Here is a 16190-nt window from a genome sequence, read left to right on the forward strand (position 1 = left end):
TTGATAGGAAGTCCAATAGCCATCATCACTGTTACATCCTCCGAAAGCATGAGCTCCTGAGTTGGGAAAATCTTATGCAATACACCAAAACATGTCTTGTATTCAAGATCCTAAATGGCCTGGCTCCTCCTCCACTCAGTGTTTTATTAGTCAAACAGAAAACCCATGGCAGCAGATCCACAAGGTCTGCCATGAGAAGTGACTGTGTAGTTCCCTTAAGGAAAAGCACCTTCAGTCAAACTGCTTTCTCTGTAAGAGCTTTCCCTTTCTGGAATAAACTGGCATCAGACACACAACTGCACCACCTATCACACTTTCACAAAATGTATGAATACATGGCTAAAGGTCAATCAGATTTGTGATCATAATCCCTAGCTGTGTATTGCCGCATCCATGTTGTCTGTCGTCTGTAGCTTGTGAGGTGTGGAAACACTTTGTTGCTTTTATGAATTTTGTCTTGCTGCTTTTTGTTCTATGTTGCTCTGTCTGTATGCTACGTCTTGCTTGTTCTATGTTGCTCTGTCTGTATGCTACGTCTTGCTTGTCCTATGTTGCTCTGTCTGTATGCTACGTCTTGCTTGCCCTATGTTGCTCTGTCTGTATGCTATGTCTTGCTTGTCCTATGTTGCTCTGTCTGTATGCTACGTCTTGCTTGTCCTATGTTGCTCTGTCTGTATGCTACGTCTTGCTTGTCCTATGTTGCTCTGTCTGTATGCTACGTCTTGCTTGTCCTATGTTGCTCTGTCTGTATGCTACGTCTTGCTTGTCCTATGTTGCTCTGTCTGTATGCTGCGTCTTGCTTGTCCTATGTTGCTCTGTCTGTACGCTACGTCTTGCTTGTCCTATGTTGCTCTGTCTGTATGCTACTTCTTGCTTGTTCTATGTTGCTCTGTCTGTATGCTACGTCTTGCTTGTCCTATGTTTCTCTGTCTGTATGCTACGTCTTGCTTGTCCTATGTTTCTCTGTCTGTATGCTACGTCTTGCTTGTCCTATGTTGCTCTGTCTGTATGCTAAGTCTTGCTTGTCCTATGTTTCTCTGTCTGTATGCTACGTCTTGCTTGTCCTATGTTGCTCTGTCTGTATGCTACTTCTTGCTTGTCCTATGTTGCTCTGTGTGTGCTCACTGCTCAATGATTGTCTATATTGTAATTGTTTTTAATAACCTGCCCAGGGACTGGAGTTGAAAATTAGCCGGCTAGTTAAAACCGGCACTTTTACTGAAACGTTGATTAATGTCCACTGTCCCTGTACAAATAAAATAAACTCAAACTCAAGTGCAGAGATGTATTTTTTTCCCTGTTTCGAAACAGGTGCATGAAAATGGTCAAAATCAAAACCAATTTCACACATATATTTAGTACATGTAAAGACAAGATCAAATCAAGAATAGTCTGACGGGTGACAATATGAGCCTATCACTTGTGAATGATTTATTATCACTTGTGAATGATGCCCAGCTTAAGGCAAGAAACAATGCCTTTTTTGGGGGACTTTTTTGATTCATAGTCGCACACCTCATGTAGTTGTCACGAACGTTATAAGGAGAGGACCAAGATGCAGCATGGTATGTTTCCATCCTTTTAATTAGGAAGAGAAACACTCAAAGAACAAAACGATAACGCACAAATGAAATGTGCCGCTGATACTGGCAACTATACCTAGACAAGCTCCCACAAAGCACAATTGGCAAATGGCTACCTAAATATGATCCCCAATCAGAGACAACGATAAACAGCTGCATCTGATTGGGAACCATACTTGGCCAACATAGAAATATAATTCACCTAGATAACCCACCCTTAATCATACCCTGACCTAACCAACATAGAGAATAAAAGCTCTATATGGTCAGGGCGTGACAGTAGTAGCCTAGCCCATAGGCCTATATGTTTTGATAAGGTTTGTATCACAACTAAAGTGGCCCAAAAATGTCTAAAATGAAGCACATTAAATCGCTTTACTACGAGTGTAGAGCCTAACTGGCATACATACTGTATGCAGCGAGTGTAGAGCCTAACTGGCATACATACTGTATGCAGCGAGTGTAGAGCCTAACTGGCATACATACTGTATGCAGCGAGTGTAGAGCCTAACTGGCATACATACTGTATGCAGCGAGTGTAGAGCCTAACTGGCATACATACTGTATGCAGCGAGTGTAGAGCCTAACTGGCATACATACTGTATGCAGCGAGTGTAGAGCCTAACTTTGTGTGTGTAGAGCCTAGCCTAACTGGCATACATACTGTATGCAGCGAGTGTAGAGCCTAACTGGCATACATACTGTATGCAGCGAGTGTAGAGCCTAACTGGCATACATACTGTATGCAGCGAGTGTAGAGCCTAACTGGCATACATACTGTATGCAGCGAGTGTAGAGCCTAACTGGCATACATACTGTATGCAGCGAGTGTAGAGCCTAACTGGCATACATACTGTATGCAGCGAGTGTAGAGCCTAACTGGCATACATACTGTATGCAGCGAGTGTAGAGCCTAACTGGCATACATACTGTATGCAGCGAGTGTAGAGCCTAACTGGCATACATACTGTATGCAGCGAGTGTAGAGCCTAACTGGCATACATACTGTATGCAGCGAGTGTAGAGCCTAACTGGCATACATACTGTATGCAGCGAGTGTAGAGCCTAACTGGCATACATACTGTATGCAGCGAGTGTAGAGCCTAACTGGCATACATACTGTATGCAGCGAGTGTAGAGCCTAACTGGCATACATACTGTATGCAGCGAGTGTAGAGCCTAACTGGCATACATACTGTATGCAGCGAGTGTAGAGCCTAACTGGCATACATACTGTATGCAGCGCCTAGTGGCATACATACTGTATGCAGCGAGTGTAGAGCCTAACTGGCATACATACTGTATGCAGCGAGTGTAGAGCCTAACTGGCATACATACTGTATGCAGCGAGTGTAGAGCCTAACTGGCATACATACTGTATGCAGCGAGTGTAGAGCCTAACTGGCATACATACTGTATGCAGCGAGTGTAGAGCCTAACTGGCATACATACTGTATGCAGCGAGTGTAGAGCCTAACTGGCATACATACTGTATGCAGCACGCGAGTTTCAAGTTTGGGGAAGATAATTTCACCATAAAAATGCACCTTTATAATAAAAGCATTAAACGCATAAATGCATTTGTGGTCACTTTTGAGAATTGTGTTTTCCGCTAATGGAACGTTTGCGCTTAAACATACTGCCGTGTGCACATTGCTGCACTTATAATGTGAAGATATAGCCTAGTAGTTTATCAACATTTAAGCAAAACACTCTGATCTGCTGGGTCAGCCTCAACGTTTTATTTATGCTAGTGGTAGTACTAATTTGGGATCTATGCATTCCACAACTGTCCCAGACTATGTTTGGAATATTTATGTCTAGCAACAGAATAGAATAGGTAAACTTTTGTACTAAGGGGGATAGCAGATTGACAAAGGCTCGTGCTTTTGCTGTTCGTTAGGCCTACTCATCTTGTTGGCTGACGAAAAGTACATGTGGACAGTTGTTCCAATATCTTCAATGTGCACCTCAGAATTGGATAAGGACGTGCACAGTTCGTCCATGATGTGTCTGTCTTCGCCTGTATCTTATGAGAAAGACCCGATCATTTGATGGAGAGCCGTGTGAATGAGAGGTGCTTCAGAGCGGGCAGCATTCAGGGAGAAGGGCTGTAAAAGACATGGATATTTCAGGGTGCATTATGGCCACACAAAGGGGATGCCTCTGGGAAATGTAAGGCATTATCTATAGCTTCTCAAATTGTGAATGAGAGAGTGACGAAGTGTTTACAGCCTGCGCAACAAAACAAAGCAGATCTCATGCCTTTCAAGCGACGTTTTTCAAATCATCATTAGAGTTGCATCATGCAAGCTTACAATGTATTCAAAATCAAAACATATAGCCCAACGTTTGTAGAACAACTACAGTTTCATTAATACCTCTAAATTAAGTATATAGCAGTACCTATTCCTTTGTTGACCGCTCAACACAGAATAGCCGCACGTGCGCACTCTCAAATCGTTTGGAGAAAATATCCTTTCTATTTTATTCAGCATTGTTAAATTTTATTCTTCATAATATAAAATAATGCCACGGAATTCTAAGCAAATCTTGTCTGCTAAATGAACTAGTGCAGCCCACAACCATATGGCATAGCCAGATCAGGACCTGACATAAGGACAACTCAGTATGCTACTCTGTTCTTCTGAAATACACTACATTTTCTTAATTTCATGTTTCTTTAGACCAATCTAAAATAAATGATGGATTTAATGTGAAGGTGTAGCCTATATTACATGGATGTATTATGCTTTTTCTAATGTAAATGTTCTTAAGATCTGTGGCTTGCAGACTATATGTGGAAGCCAGGAGATGCTGAATGTGTTCATGTTGATTAAATTAACCCGGTAACAATGCCCTCCAAACATGGCAACTTTCTCATTATTGTTTTATTTGTAAAAGCAGAACATTGTTTGAGAGTGATCTGTGTGTATTATCAGTAGTGGTTGAGGGTTTCCCTGCAAGAAAGAGTAGAAGGGTCCTAGTTGAAAGTAATAAAGACAGTGGTCTATCAGTTGACGTCCAATTTCCTCAGTGTTGACAGTATGTGTTATTAGTGGCTTTCAGATAGCAGTCTAATAATGCAATATTTGAGTAATTTGAAGAATCTAAGGTTTCAATACAAGGCCACATTGATGAATAGTGGGATTGAGCCTTGGGACTGATATTAAATGAAAGGCTGCCATCTGGTGTTTAGGGTTAAAGATACACCTGCTTGTGTTAAGAGCTATGGAAACAATGATTAAACACTGAGAGATTTATTTACCTCTGAGTCTACGGATCCCTTGTGTATGTGTGTGTGTGTTTTAATAGATTCACTCCTGTTGATAGAAGTACAAACTCAAACCTGTAGATTTGACCTTCATTATGATGATAGTATTTCCATAAATTAAATTGTTTTATGAAGCATGTGTGTAACTGATTGACTTACTAGAATGAAGGGTTTGAAAGGATAAACTATCTGGTTTTATGTGTTGATTTAGCTTACTTTAATAGAAGTATTGCGATAGAACCTCATTTGATAGTTTAAGCCATGAATTAATGATTACCTTAAAATGTTACAATCGTTACCACAGAAGTGGTAAAAGGAGGGAGTGTGATGGAACATTTTATTGTCTGCAGAGACAGCCTTGAATTGTACACAGCATTTCCTCTCACTCTATCTTGGTTCTTGCAGTTGACTGTGAACTCTTCAGACCAATTGGCAGTACGCCCAGAACATTGCAAACGCAACACAGTACGTCCAGAACCAAAAGGATTATCTCAGTTTCAAGGTCTCAGCTTTGAGAGAAGAAGCCTTGTGAGGTGTCACTCAGTCACATGCAGGAACCAATGTTAATAATGAATAATGTAAATAATTATTGTATGACTTGTTTGTGTCGCATTATATTAGGACTGAAAGGGAACACCCTTGGCAGAGTTTTCATCAAGCTTGGACTGAGTTTGTGAACCTCTCCAGACATCATAATAAAGAGTGATTCATTTCATATTGACATCAGGTGTCCCTGGTGTTGAATCTCCACCACACCATGCAAATAAACTGATATCTCTAACTTGAACAGACAGATTTTGATGGAGATTTGTGTATTATGCCAATTAGATTTCCGTTGGGCGTGGTCATCGACTCTAACTTTTTTTAAAGGTGTAGACTACTAAAAAATGTGTGCCACACCCGACCCACATGACCTGTGATTTCCATGAATCTGATTGGTCAAAGAGGTGGCACCACAGGTCCCCGAGTGGTGGGGACATTTTTTTCCTCCTGCTCTAAAGTTACCCCAGAGCTTTTTTTTACTGAAAGCAACAACACTGTAAGGAATTCGAGTAGGCGTAGCCTAAAACTGACATTTCTAGTTCATCCCCATTGTTTAAGTGAAAGACGGACAGTTTATGACATTTTATGGCAGCCAGGCAAGTTGAGCCTGCTGTGTGGTTGTCCCATTAGGCAGAGGATTTTTAAGACTAAATACAACCAAACTGTAAATAATTCCAGTAGGAGCTTCACAAAATATGTGTAACTTTTAGTCAGGATGAGCAGAGCGCGAGCCACTTTATCCTGTTACTCCAGCTGAGATACACTATATAGCGGTAACTCACCTAGCCATGCTAGCTTCGCCCTCATGTGGGTGCTAGCAAGCATGCTAAGTAGTGCTACGTATCAACAGCCATTGTCAACCAATCAAGTAGGGGTTGGAAGCTCTGGTGAGGTTCAATTGGTTACTCGCAAGCAATATCACCAAATATTTGCTTGATGATCAGCTTTGCCCAACTTTAGTCCCGCCCTGTTCAGCTCCCTCTCCCATGCTTGCATCTCCCAATGGTCCATGGCCAGTCCATTTCGTACTGCTTTACTGTCATTAAAAATTAATGGGACACTGTTGTTTCACCATGTAATACTGTCTGTAGTGTATATACCCTGTCAGACGTGAGCTGCACGTTGAAATCTTGAAATCACCCTCTGCAAAAGTTTGGAGTATGTGTCCGATGTAGCAGGCCAGAAAAACAGATTTTCTGCTTCCTCCCTGTTGTTTAATTAAGAGACCGAAAAAATCGAATCAAATTTTATTTGCCACATGTGCCGAATACAACAAGTGTAGACTTTTCCGTGAAATGCTTACTTACAAGCCATTAACCAACAGTGCAGTTTAAAAATGTATATATATATATTTATCAAGTAGGCTAAAATAAAAAGTAATAATAAAAATGAACGCAATAAGAATAACAATAACGAGGCTATATACAGGGGGCACCGGTACCGAGTCAGTGTTCAGGGGTACAGGCTAGTTGAGGTCATCTGTACATGTAAGTGGGGGCGAAGTGACAAGTTCTGGCATTTCTGCGTGTTAACAACTATCGGGTTAGTGACCATAATCTTCAGCAACCATAAAATACTGCTGATTTGGCCAATGGGAAAGTGCCTTTCAGAACTTAAAGTCAATCTCTGTGTGTAGGGTATGACAGTGATTAATCAGTTGCAGAATGGTTTTATATGGGCTATGGTTGCCTTTTCTAATCAGGTCACATAGATTTAAACTCCTGGAAAAACTCCTGGCCCTATAGGGGGGATGAAAACCCTGTCATACTGCAGCAACCTTTCTCATATGAATTATATTTTAAAACTGGAATAACAGGGGAGTTTTCCTTACACAGACACAGAGACAACTGTGAATAGACAATACAACTAACAGGACAGAGCTTGTTTTATGCAGTGTTGCATCATGTAGGCCCATGGATAGAAATGGCCTGTGTCCAAAATCCTTCAATTCCATCCCTGTGTATTCATACCACTTGACTTATTCCACAGTTTCAATTCAAAATTGATTACATTTATGTTTTTTCTTCACCCATCTACACAGACTACCCCATAGTGAAAATAGTTTTTTTTTTTAAATCATTGTAAATTTATTGAAAATTAAATACAGAAATATCTAATTTACATAAGTTTTCACACCCCTGAGTCAATATTTTGTAGAAGCAATTTTGGCAGCGATTGCAGCTGTGAGTATCTCTGGGTAAGTCTCTAAGAGCTTTCCACACCTGGATTGTACATCATTTACCTATTATTCTTTTCAAAACGCTTAAAGCTCTGTCAAATTTGTGAAGTGATACTCAGTAATGTGTTGTATTGGATTTGCCCCAAATGTAACACTTTGTATTCAGAACAAAAAGTGAATTGCTTTGCCACATTTTTAGCAGAATTACTTTCGTGCCTTTTTGCAAACGGGATGCATGTTTTGGAATATTTTTATTTTGTACAGGGTTCCTTCTTTTCACTCTGTCAATTAGGTTAGTATTGTGGAGTAACTACAATGTTGTAGATCCATCTGCAGTTTTCTCCGATCACAGCCATTAAACTTTGTTACTGTTTAAATGTCCCCACTGGCCTCATGGTGAAATCCCTGAGCGGTTTTCTTCCCCTCCGAATTAGGAAGGACGCCTGTATCTTTGTAGTGACTGGGTGTATTGATACACCACCCAATGTATATTTAATAACTACACCATGCTCAAAGGGATATTCAATGTCTGCTTTTTCTCCCATCTACCAATAGGTGCCCTTCTTTGTCATGCATTGGAAAACCTCCCTGGTCTTTGTGGTTGAATCTGTGTTTGGAATTCACTGTTTGACTGTGGGACCTTACAGATAATTGTATGTGAGGGGTACAGAGAAGGTAGTCATTCAAAATTCATGTTAAACACTATTTTTGCACACAAAGTGAGTCCACGCAACTGATTATCTGACTTGTTAAGCACATTTTTACTCTTTAACTCAGGTTTGTTAGCTGCGCCCAGTAATTGTCCACACCTGATCTTAATGAGTGCTTGTTTCCTTTGAAATGGGTGTGTTTGAATAGACTCACATTTACAGCTTCATATGACTTAGCATTCTAGCTCCATCCTAGTGGGACAGTGGACTATTTCCATGGACAGAGAACAGAAGACTCCACAACAAAAAATGAATGCCAAAGCAAATGAATTTCCATGTGTCCTGTCTGTGCTTAGAGTTGGAAACAGTCAACCCAAACTAAGCTAGCAGTATTATTAACAGTCTTATGTGAAACATGTTCTCAGAATGTTATTGAATTATCTTCAAATAACCTATTTAACCCTAACCTAACCTAATAACCTAACCTAATAACCTAACCTAATAACCTAACCTAATAACCTAACCTAATAACCTAACCTAATAACCTAACCTAATAACCTAACCTAATAACCTAACCTAATAACCTAACCTAATAACCCTAACCTAATAACCTAACCTAATAACCTAACCTAATAACCTAACCTAATAACCTAACCTAATAACCTAATAACCTAACCTAATAACCTAACCTAATAACCTAACCTAATAACCTAATAACCCTAACCTATAATAACCTATCATTTCTGTTAATAGAACATTAATAAAACTACCCAGGAAAACTTTCAGGGAACCATAGTAAAACGTTCTCAGAACCTCCCTGCAACCTAAAAATAAACGTTCCCGGAACAGATTAAGTTCACACTTCAGTTCTCAGAATGTTTAAAAAACAATACGTTTTACCAGTTAGGAAACTGAGGGCTTTGTTCCCAGAAGCAATGGGAAACCAAAAAACTGCATTCCCACAACTTCCAAGGAACCAAATGTGCTTGCTGGGAGGCTTTCAAAAGGCACTTCAAACAAACAGATTCTAATTTTGGTGCGCATAGAATGATGTCATGAGTGCATTCAAATGTATGTTCCGCGGCAATTTTTCTTCACAATATGATGCAGATAGGCTCATTCTGTTCAGGACAACCCAGGCTGTAACGTATGTCATCCTTGTAACTGAGGATATAAAAATAGAGATCATTAACATGAGTTTTCAAACACAGAAATGTGTGTGGTTAGCTTGTATGACATCAAAGTGGAATTTATTATAATCCTTAATGTCACATCTTTCATAACACATCGACTCATTTAATGCATTTCCCTCACTCAAACAACAACAGATGTGCAAAAGTAGCCCAATTAGCTGGAGGGATGGTGTTATTTTCTTGTCTCTTGTGATGCTCAAGTTTATAATGGCTGTCAGTCAAAACCGGCTGCCATTATCATCTCATATATGGGATGACAGGGGCAAGTGAACTGAGCAGTTGGGCAAGTTGAGCCTGCTCTAAAATTTCCCCAGGTGTTTTTTTATTTTTTTTAAACTGAAAACAAAACTTTAAGGAATTCCAGTCGGTTTAGCCTATTTTATATTCAACCTTTATTTAACTAGACAAATCAGTTAAGAACAAATTATTATTTACAATGACGGCATACCCCGTCCAAACCCCGGTCCAATTGTGTGCCACCCTATGGGACTCCCAATCACGGCCAGTTTGTGATACAGCCTGGAATCGAACCAGGGTCTGTAGTGACACCTCTAGCACTGAGATGTACAAAGAGACAACAGTGTAGAATGCCCCCCCAAAACGGATCTTTCAGTGTCATAGTCAATTTATGGCAACTGGGCATGTTGAGCCTGTGGTTGAGCCATTAGTCAGAGAATTCTTTTTAATTGAATGGTTACGGTTCTGGATTAATAGAATGCTCAGCCTATCATAGGCTGGGTTCTGACTGGGGGAGGAGCTCACAGCCTGCAATAAATAGCGGATGATTACGTTGCGGGGAAAATACTTCTAAGAGTTATCCGTTGGTCTGGGAACAGTCCGAAGGGAAATACGTTATTTTGTAATTTACGCCTCACACCTTTACTCGGCTCCTTTTGTGATATTTGGGTAACCGTAATTCGTTTCCAAATGACGCGGTATGTAAGCAGTTGTTTCATTACTCTGTTCGTGCTGTTCCTGTGGCGGGTCGAAGACATCGCAGATGCTTGCAAATGCTCTCCTCCGCATCCCCAAAAGGCTTTTTGCGATGCAGAAATCGGTAAGGCAATTTTGGCAACATTTTACTTTTCAGCCTTCACATGTTGAGAACTATTAATACGCAGCATGCAAACATTTGATGTATTGTCTGTGGTCGTAGTAGAAATAATTAGGACATTATCATTAAGCCTATTTACATCACACAATTATATATAAAATAGGCAACAGTGAGATGGGCTATCAACCTTGTTCCTGGAGAGCTATGCTCCTGTAAATGTTGAGTCCAAACCTATTTGTAACGAACCTGAGTCAATTTATCAGCCAGCCAATTATTAGAATCAGGTGCGCTAGACTAGGAATTGCGCAAAAACCTACAGGACTGCAGCTCTCCAGGAACAGGGTTGAGAGCCCTGCGTTGCTTTAGGAATAGTGTCTCTACACATTTTATTTGAGATGTGTTTACAAAACATTAAGGACATCTGTTCTTTCCATGACATGGACTGGCCAGGTGTAAACTATGATCCCTTATTGATGTCACTTGTTAAATCCCCTTCAATCAGTGTAGATTAAGGAAAGGTTAAAGAAGGCTGTTTAAGCCTAGAGACAATTGAGACATGGCTTGTCTACGTCATTCGGGGTGACTGGGTAAGACCAAAGATTGAAGTGCTGTTAAATGGGGCAATGGTAGTATGTGTCAGGCAGCTGTTTGTGTAACGCTGCTGGGTTTTTCACACTGAACAGTTTCCTGTGTATCAAGAATGGTCCACCACTAAAAGGACATTCAGCCGACTTGACACAATTGTGGGACGCATTGGAGTCAACATGGGCAGCATCACTATGGAATGCTTTTGACGCCTTGTCGAGTTCATGTGCCAATGACTCGTGGTTCTGTTCTATGGACTAGTCTTATAGCAGCAGCTACTGTACTGCATCTTCCTACCTGAACCAATCCTCTACAGAGGGCATGCTTAAACTGGGTGTGTCAAATTAAAAGTAGAAGACCAGAACTAGGAATGTGGGACCAGGAGGGTAATGGACTCTGTCATCTGTTTTGACGTTAACCTAGCCAAAATGTTACACCCATTAACTTATGCACAAACATTCTGAACAGACTGTTGGGTATTGGGTCTGTAAAGCATTCTACACTGTTCTCTCTGCTCCATATCACCCTTACACCATCAGTGTGACTGACCAGTGTACCAGAATAGATTTCAATAATGTTAGTTAAACCATGTCTCCCTCTTCTAGTGATCAGGGCGAAGGTGGTTGGAAAGAAAACGGTATCTAACGCCATCAAGTATGACATCCAACAGATCAAGGTATGATTAGCCTTTTTATTAAGTGGTTGTTCCTTCCTGCACTGACCCATTGAAGCCCCTTGAACCCCAGTCTAACAGCTGGGCCCAGTTCTCTCTCTTCCCCTTGGCTCCAGCCCTTCAATGTCTACAGATCTGGATAGGTATAAGCAGTGTCGTTGTGGAACTTCCACCATATGAAATTAGTATACTTCTATAAAAAAAAGTGTTGACGTTCCTGTTGGTCCAAGTCTATGTTGACATCCTCTATATGAACTCAGCTGCCACTTCATTAAAGCTATCACTACATTCTCTAACAGATAGTTAGTTGGCCCTCTGATGTCACAGGTTGCTGCATTTCTATATTTGAATTTATAAAGTCACTTAACTTACACTCCCACTGTGCCTTACATCATTACTAACCTTTCATCATGAGCTAGCTGTCCTTCAGGCTGGGTGTGGTAACTGGAATAAATGATCGCTTGCACCTTACAGATCTGTGAATATCAAAGGGTGAAGACTGACAGTGCCTGAGAGCTGTAGTCGGTGAGGTTCCAAATGATATGTAGATGTTTGACAGATCCTGTTCTCCTTGTGATTGGCTAGATGTTCAAATGCCCAGACCAGGTTATCCACGCCATCTTCACTGCACCATCCCCAGCCGCATGCGGTGTGACTCTGGACCTCAACAAGGAGTATCTCTTCACAGGTGAGTTTCTCACTACGTTACCCACGTTCTGTTGCCAACACTGATTAACCCTCTGTCCTCAGACTCCAGCACAAATCAGCTTTCCATGTATCTGCATGTCCAGCCCTTAGATTTCACCTCAAGTGTTTTAGCACTTTTATTTTCAGGACAACCAGGGCTACAAGTAAACCACAAAACAATTTGATGTGGACTTTGGCATTAATGAGTTGAGTTTCATTGACAAATGTTAACATGAGGTCTGCAAAAGCTTGATATTACTTTTAATTAACTTTAACTAGGCAAGTCGGTTAAGAACACATTCTTATTTTTAATGACGGCCCCTTGTTCAAGGGAAGAACGACAGATTTTTACCTTATTTTCGATCTTGCAACCTTTCAGTTACTAGTCCAACGCTTTAACCACACGGCTACTTGCAGCCCATAAATGTTTCTTTTAGAAGAACCCTTACCTTCTAATGTCTCTTACCTTGTGCACATCATATAGAATAACATGTTACATGTTCATGAGTCTTAGCTTTTCATTAATCTACTGAACATAAATATCAATGCCACCGCTTCTAAAATTTTAACGTTGTTACAGTTCATATAAGGAAATCAGTAAATTTAAATATATTTATTAGGCCCTAATCTATGGATTTCACATGACTGGGAATACAAATTTGAAACTGTTGGTCGCAGATACGGTACCTAAAAAAAAAAAAGGTAATGGATCAGAACCAGTATCTGGTGTGACCAACATTTGCATCATGCAGCTCAACACATCACCTACGTGTAATTTAGGCTGTTGCTTGTGGCATGTTCAACTGACGTTGCTGGATATTGGCTGGGAACCAGTGCACCCCAAATATGCTCAATGCGTGACATGTGAGTATGCAGGCCCTTAGAAGAAGTTGGAAATTATCAGCTTCCAGGAATTATGGGGAGATCGTTGCGACATGGGGCCATGCATTATAATGCCTCAACATGAGGTGATAGTGGCGGATGAAGGGCAAATTCTCTAAAACAAAGGTGACTTATGGTAGAGAAATTAACATTAAATTCTCTGGCAAAATCTTAATTTCTCTGGCAACATAATTTCTCTGTGGACTTCCCTGCAGTCAGCATGCCAATTGCATGCTCCCTCAACTTGAGCCATTTGTGGCACTGTGACAACTGCACATTTTAGTGGCCTTATTGTCCCCAGCACAAGGTGCACATGTGTAATGATTCTGTTTAATCAGCTTCTTGATATGCCACGCCTGTGAAGTGGATGGATTATCTTGGGGAAGCGGAAATGCTCACTAACGTGGATGTAAACAAATATGTGCACACAACTTGGCAGAAATTTCACAAGAAAGCTAATTTCTCTTATTTCGGCTGTGAAACATGGGACCAACACTAAACTCAGCAAAAAAAGAAACGTCCCTTTTTCAGGACCCTGTCTTTCAAAGATAATTTGTAAAAATCCAAATAACTTCAGATCTTCTTTGTAAAGGGTTTACACTGTTTCTCATGCTTGTTCAATGAACCGTAAACAATTAATGAACGTGCACCTGTGGAATGGTTGTTTAGACACTGACAGCCTACAGACTGTAGGCAATTAAGGTCACAGTTATGAAACCGTGGGGCACTTTCCCCATGGTACATTGACTCACTATCTCCTCTGTCTGTAGGCAAGCTGGAGACTGGAAGGATGTATGTAACACTGTGTGGCTATAATCCGCCCTGGGAGGACTTGAGTGCTGCACAAAAGAAAAGCTTGACTCACCGCTACCAAAGCGGCTGTGATTGCAAGGTGTGTGTGATGGGAATTAGTCATATTACTGTACACTAATATTTACACCGCACATTTACTAAAAGGGAGTATATTACTCTGGTCACATTGGCAAAACACATGCGCTAGAGTATTGGTATAATAATCAGTGATCTTGGTCTCTCTCTGCTCCACAGATCATCCACTGCACTTCGCTCCCCTGTCCGATCAGCACCACAGATGCATGCCTGTGGATGGACTGGGGGACAAACAATGGCCGAAACCTTGCCTGTATCAAGAGTAATGGTTCTTGTGCTTGGAAGTAGTTCCTAGATATTGGGGACTCCTATACTCTACAGGCCATCTGCTTACTGACTCCAGATGACAAAGCTGCGAAGGTGTAGTTTTAAATGAACCAACATGTCTTACTGGTCACTTCTTGTAAAATAAACAAAACAAATATAGCATTGTTAATGTCTTCTGCCATTTTTAAATGGATTTAATTTAACTGGAACCAAAGCTGTTATCAAAACTCCAAATTGTAATCAGTGTTGTCCGATATGGTTATTTGTAAATGGAACAGTATTCCTGAAGCATCAAGCAGGGCGTCATGTAGAATGTTCAGATATGTTCTATACATGAAGAACAAATTGTCTTCTTGACATGAAAGTAATCATGTAGGCTCTAATGGTGTTTCTATCTGGAACATTCTACATTTGTCTGATTGTGGCCCTTTAGTAGTTTGGGTCTAAACCTTGGCTTTAGCTATGTAATGATGTTGACCATTAAACAACTGACTTGTTCTGTAATATTCTTTAGTGGGATGAATAGTTTTTCAGTCATTTAGCAGACCCTCAGACCAGCGAGCATTTTGAAAGCCTTCTAAAGAGCAGTAATTGGTCAATGTGGAACAAATAGGACATTGCTTCTCCTATACTCTGAGGTCAGTTATATTAGTATGCTTGTCCTTGGAGCAAATTGGAGATAAGTGCCATGTACAAGGGCACACAGACTGCTCAGTTATTCCAGCCAGTGACCTTTGGGTTACTGGCGACACTAACCACTAGGCCAGTGGTCCTGGAGGACCCCCAACAGTACAAATTCTAGATGTATCAATGGACAATAAGCTCATTGGCGGTTTGATAAGTTGAATCGGGTTTGCTTGTCCAGGATTAAAATACAAATGTGTAATGTTTGGGGTACTCGGGAGTTGGCAGACACCACCAGGCCACCCGGAGTTGGCAGACACCACCCGTGGCCACCCGGAGTTGGCAGACACCACCCGTGGCCACCCGGAGTTGGCAGACACCACCCGTGGCCACCCGGAGTTGGCAGACACCACCCGTGGCCACCCGGAGTTGGCAGACACCACCCGTGGCCACCCGGAGTTGGCAGACACCACCCGTGGCCACCCGGAGTTGGCAGACACCACCCGTGGCCACCCGGAGTTGGCAGACACCACCCGGAGTTGGCAGACGCCACCCGGAGTTGGCAGACGCCACCCGGAGTTGGCAGACGCCACCCGGAGTTGGCAGACGCCACCCGGAGTTGGCAGACGCCACCCGGAGTTGGCAGACGCCACCCGGAGTTGGCAGACGCCACCCGGAGTTGGCAGACGCCACCCGTGGCCACCCGGAGTTGGCAGACGCCACCCGTGGCCACCCGGAGTTGGCAGACGCCACCCGTGGCCACCCGGAGTTGGCAGACGCCACCCGTGGCCACCCGGAGTTGGCAGACGCCACCCGTGGCCACCCGGAGTTGGCAGACGCCACCCGGAGTTGGCAGACGCCACCCGGAGTTGGCAGACGCCACCCGGAGTTGGCAGACGCCACCCGTGGCCACCCGGAGTTGGCAGACGCCACCCGTGGCCACCCGGAGTTGGCAGACACCACCCGTGGCCACCCGGAGTTGGCAGACACCACCCGTGGCCACCCGGAGTTGGCAGACACCACCCGTGGCCACCCGGAGTTGGCAGACACCACCCGTGGCCCCGCTGCCTCCATCGCCCCATGCTTGCATTGTAGGCTGCCTTGTTGC

At 42.2% G+C, this 16190-nt stretch overlaps 1 protein-coding gene across 1 annotated transcript; it reads left to right on the forward strand.

Moving 5' to 3' along the window:
• Window positions 1-10214: 10214 nt before the first annotated feature.
• LOC121845009 (metalloproteinase inhibitor 2-like) lies at window positions 10215-14622 on the forward strand. Its single transcript, XM_042315675.1, has 5 exons — window positions 10215-10479; window positions 11667-11737; window positions 12320-12422; window positions 14074-14195; window positions 14351-14622. Exons 1-5 carry the CDS (start codon window positions 10350-10352, stop codon window positions 14477-14479), a joined length of 555 nt encoding a protein of 184 aa, XP_042171609.1. The 5' UTR covers window positions 10215-10349; the 3' UTR covers window positions 14480-14622.
• The last annotated feature ends 1568 nt before the right edge of the window (window positions 14623-16190 follow it).

The sequence above is a fragment of the Oncorhynchus tshawytscha genome, unplaced genomic scaffold (assembly GCF_018296145.1).
Source record: "Oncorhynchus tshawytscha isolate Ot180627B unplaced genomic scaffold, Otsh_v2.0 Un_contig_6164_pilon_pilon, whole genome shotgun sequence".
NCBI classification, from domain to species: Eukaryota; Metazoa; Chordata; class Actinopteri; order Salmoniformes; family Salmonidae; genus Oncorhynchus; species Oncorhynchus tshawytscha.

Excerpts from the sequence above, each read along its gene's own strand:
- LOC121845009 (XM_042315675.1), top strand. The coding sequence starts at position 10,350 with ATGACGCGGTATGTAAGCAGTTGTTTCATTACTCTGTTCGTGCTGTTC. Across the intron at positions 10,480-11,666 it reads TTTTTGCGATGCAGAAATCG|TGATCAGGGCGAAGGTGGTT; the intron begins GTAAGGCAATTT and ends TCCCTCTTCTAG. Across the intron at positions 11,738-12,319 it reads ATGACATCCAACAGATCAAG|ATGTTCAAATGCCCAGACCA; the intron begins GTATGATTAGCC and ends GTGATTGGCTAG.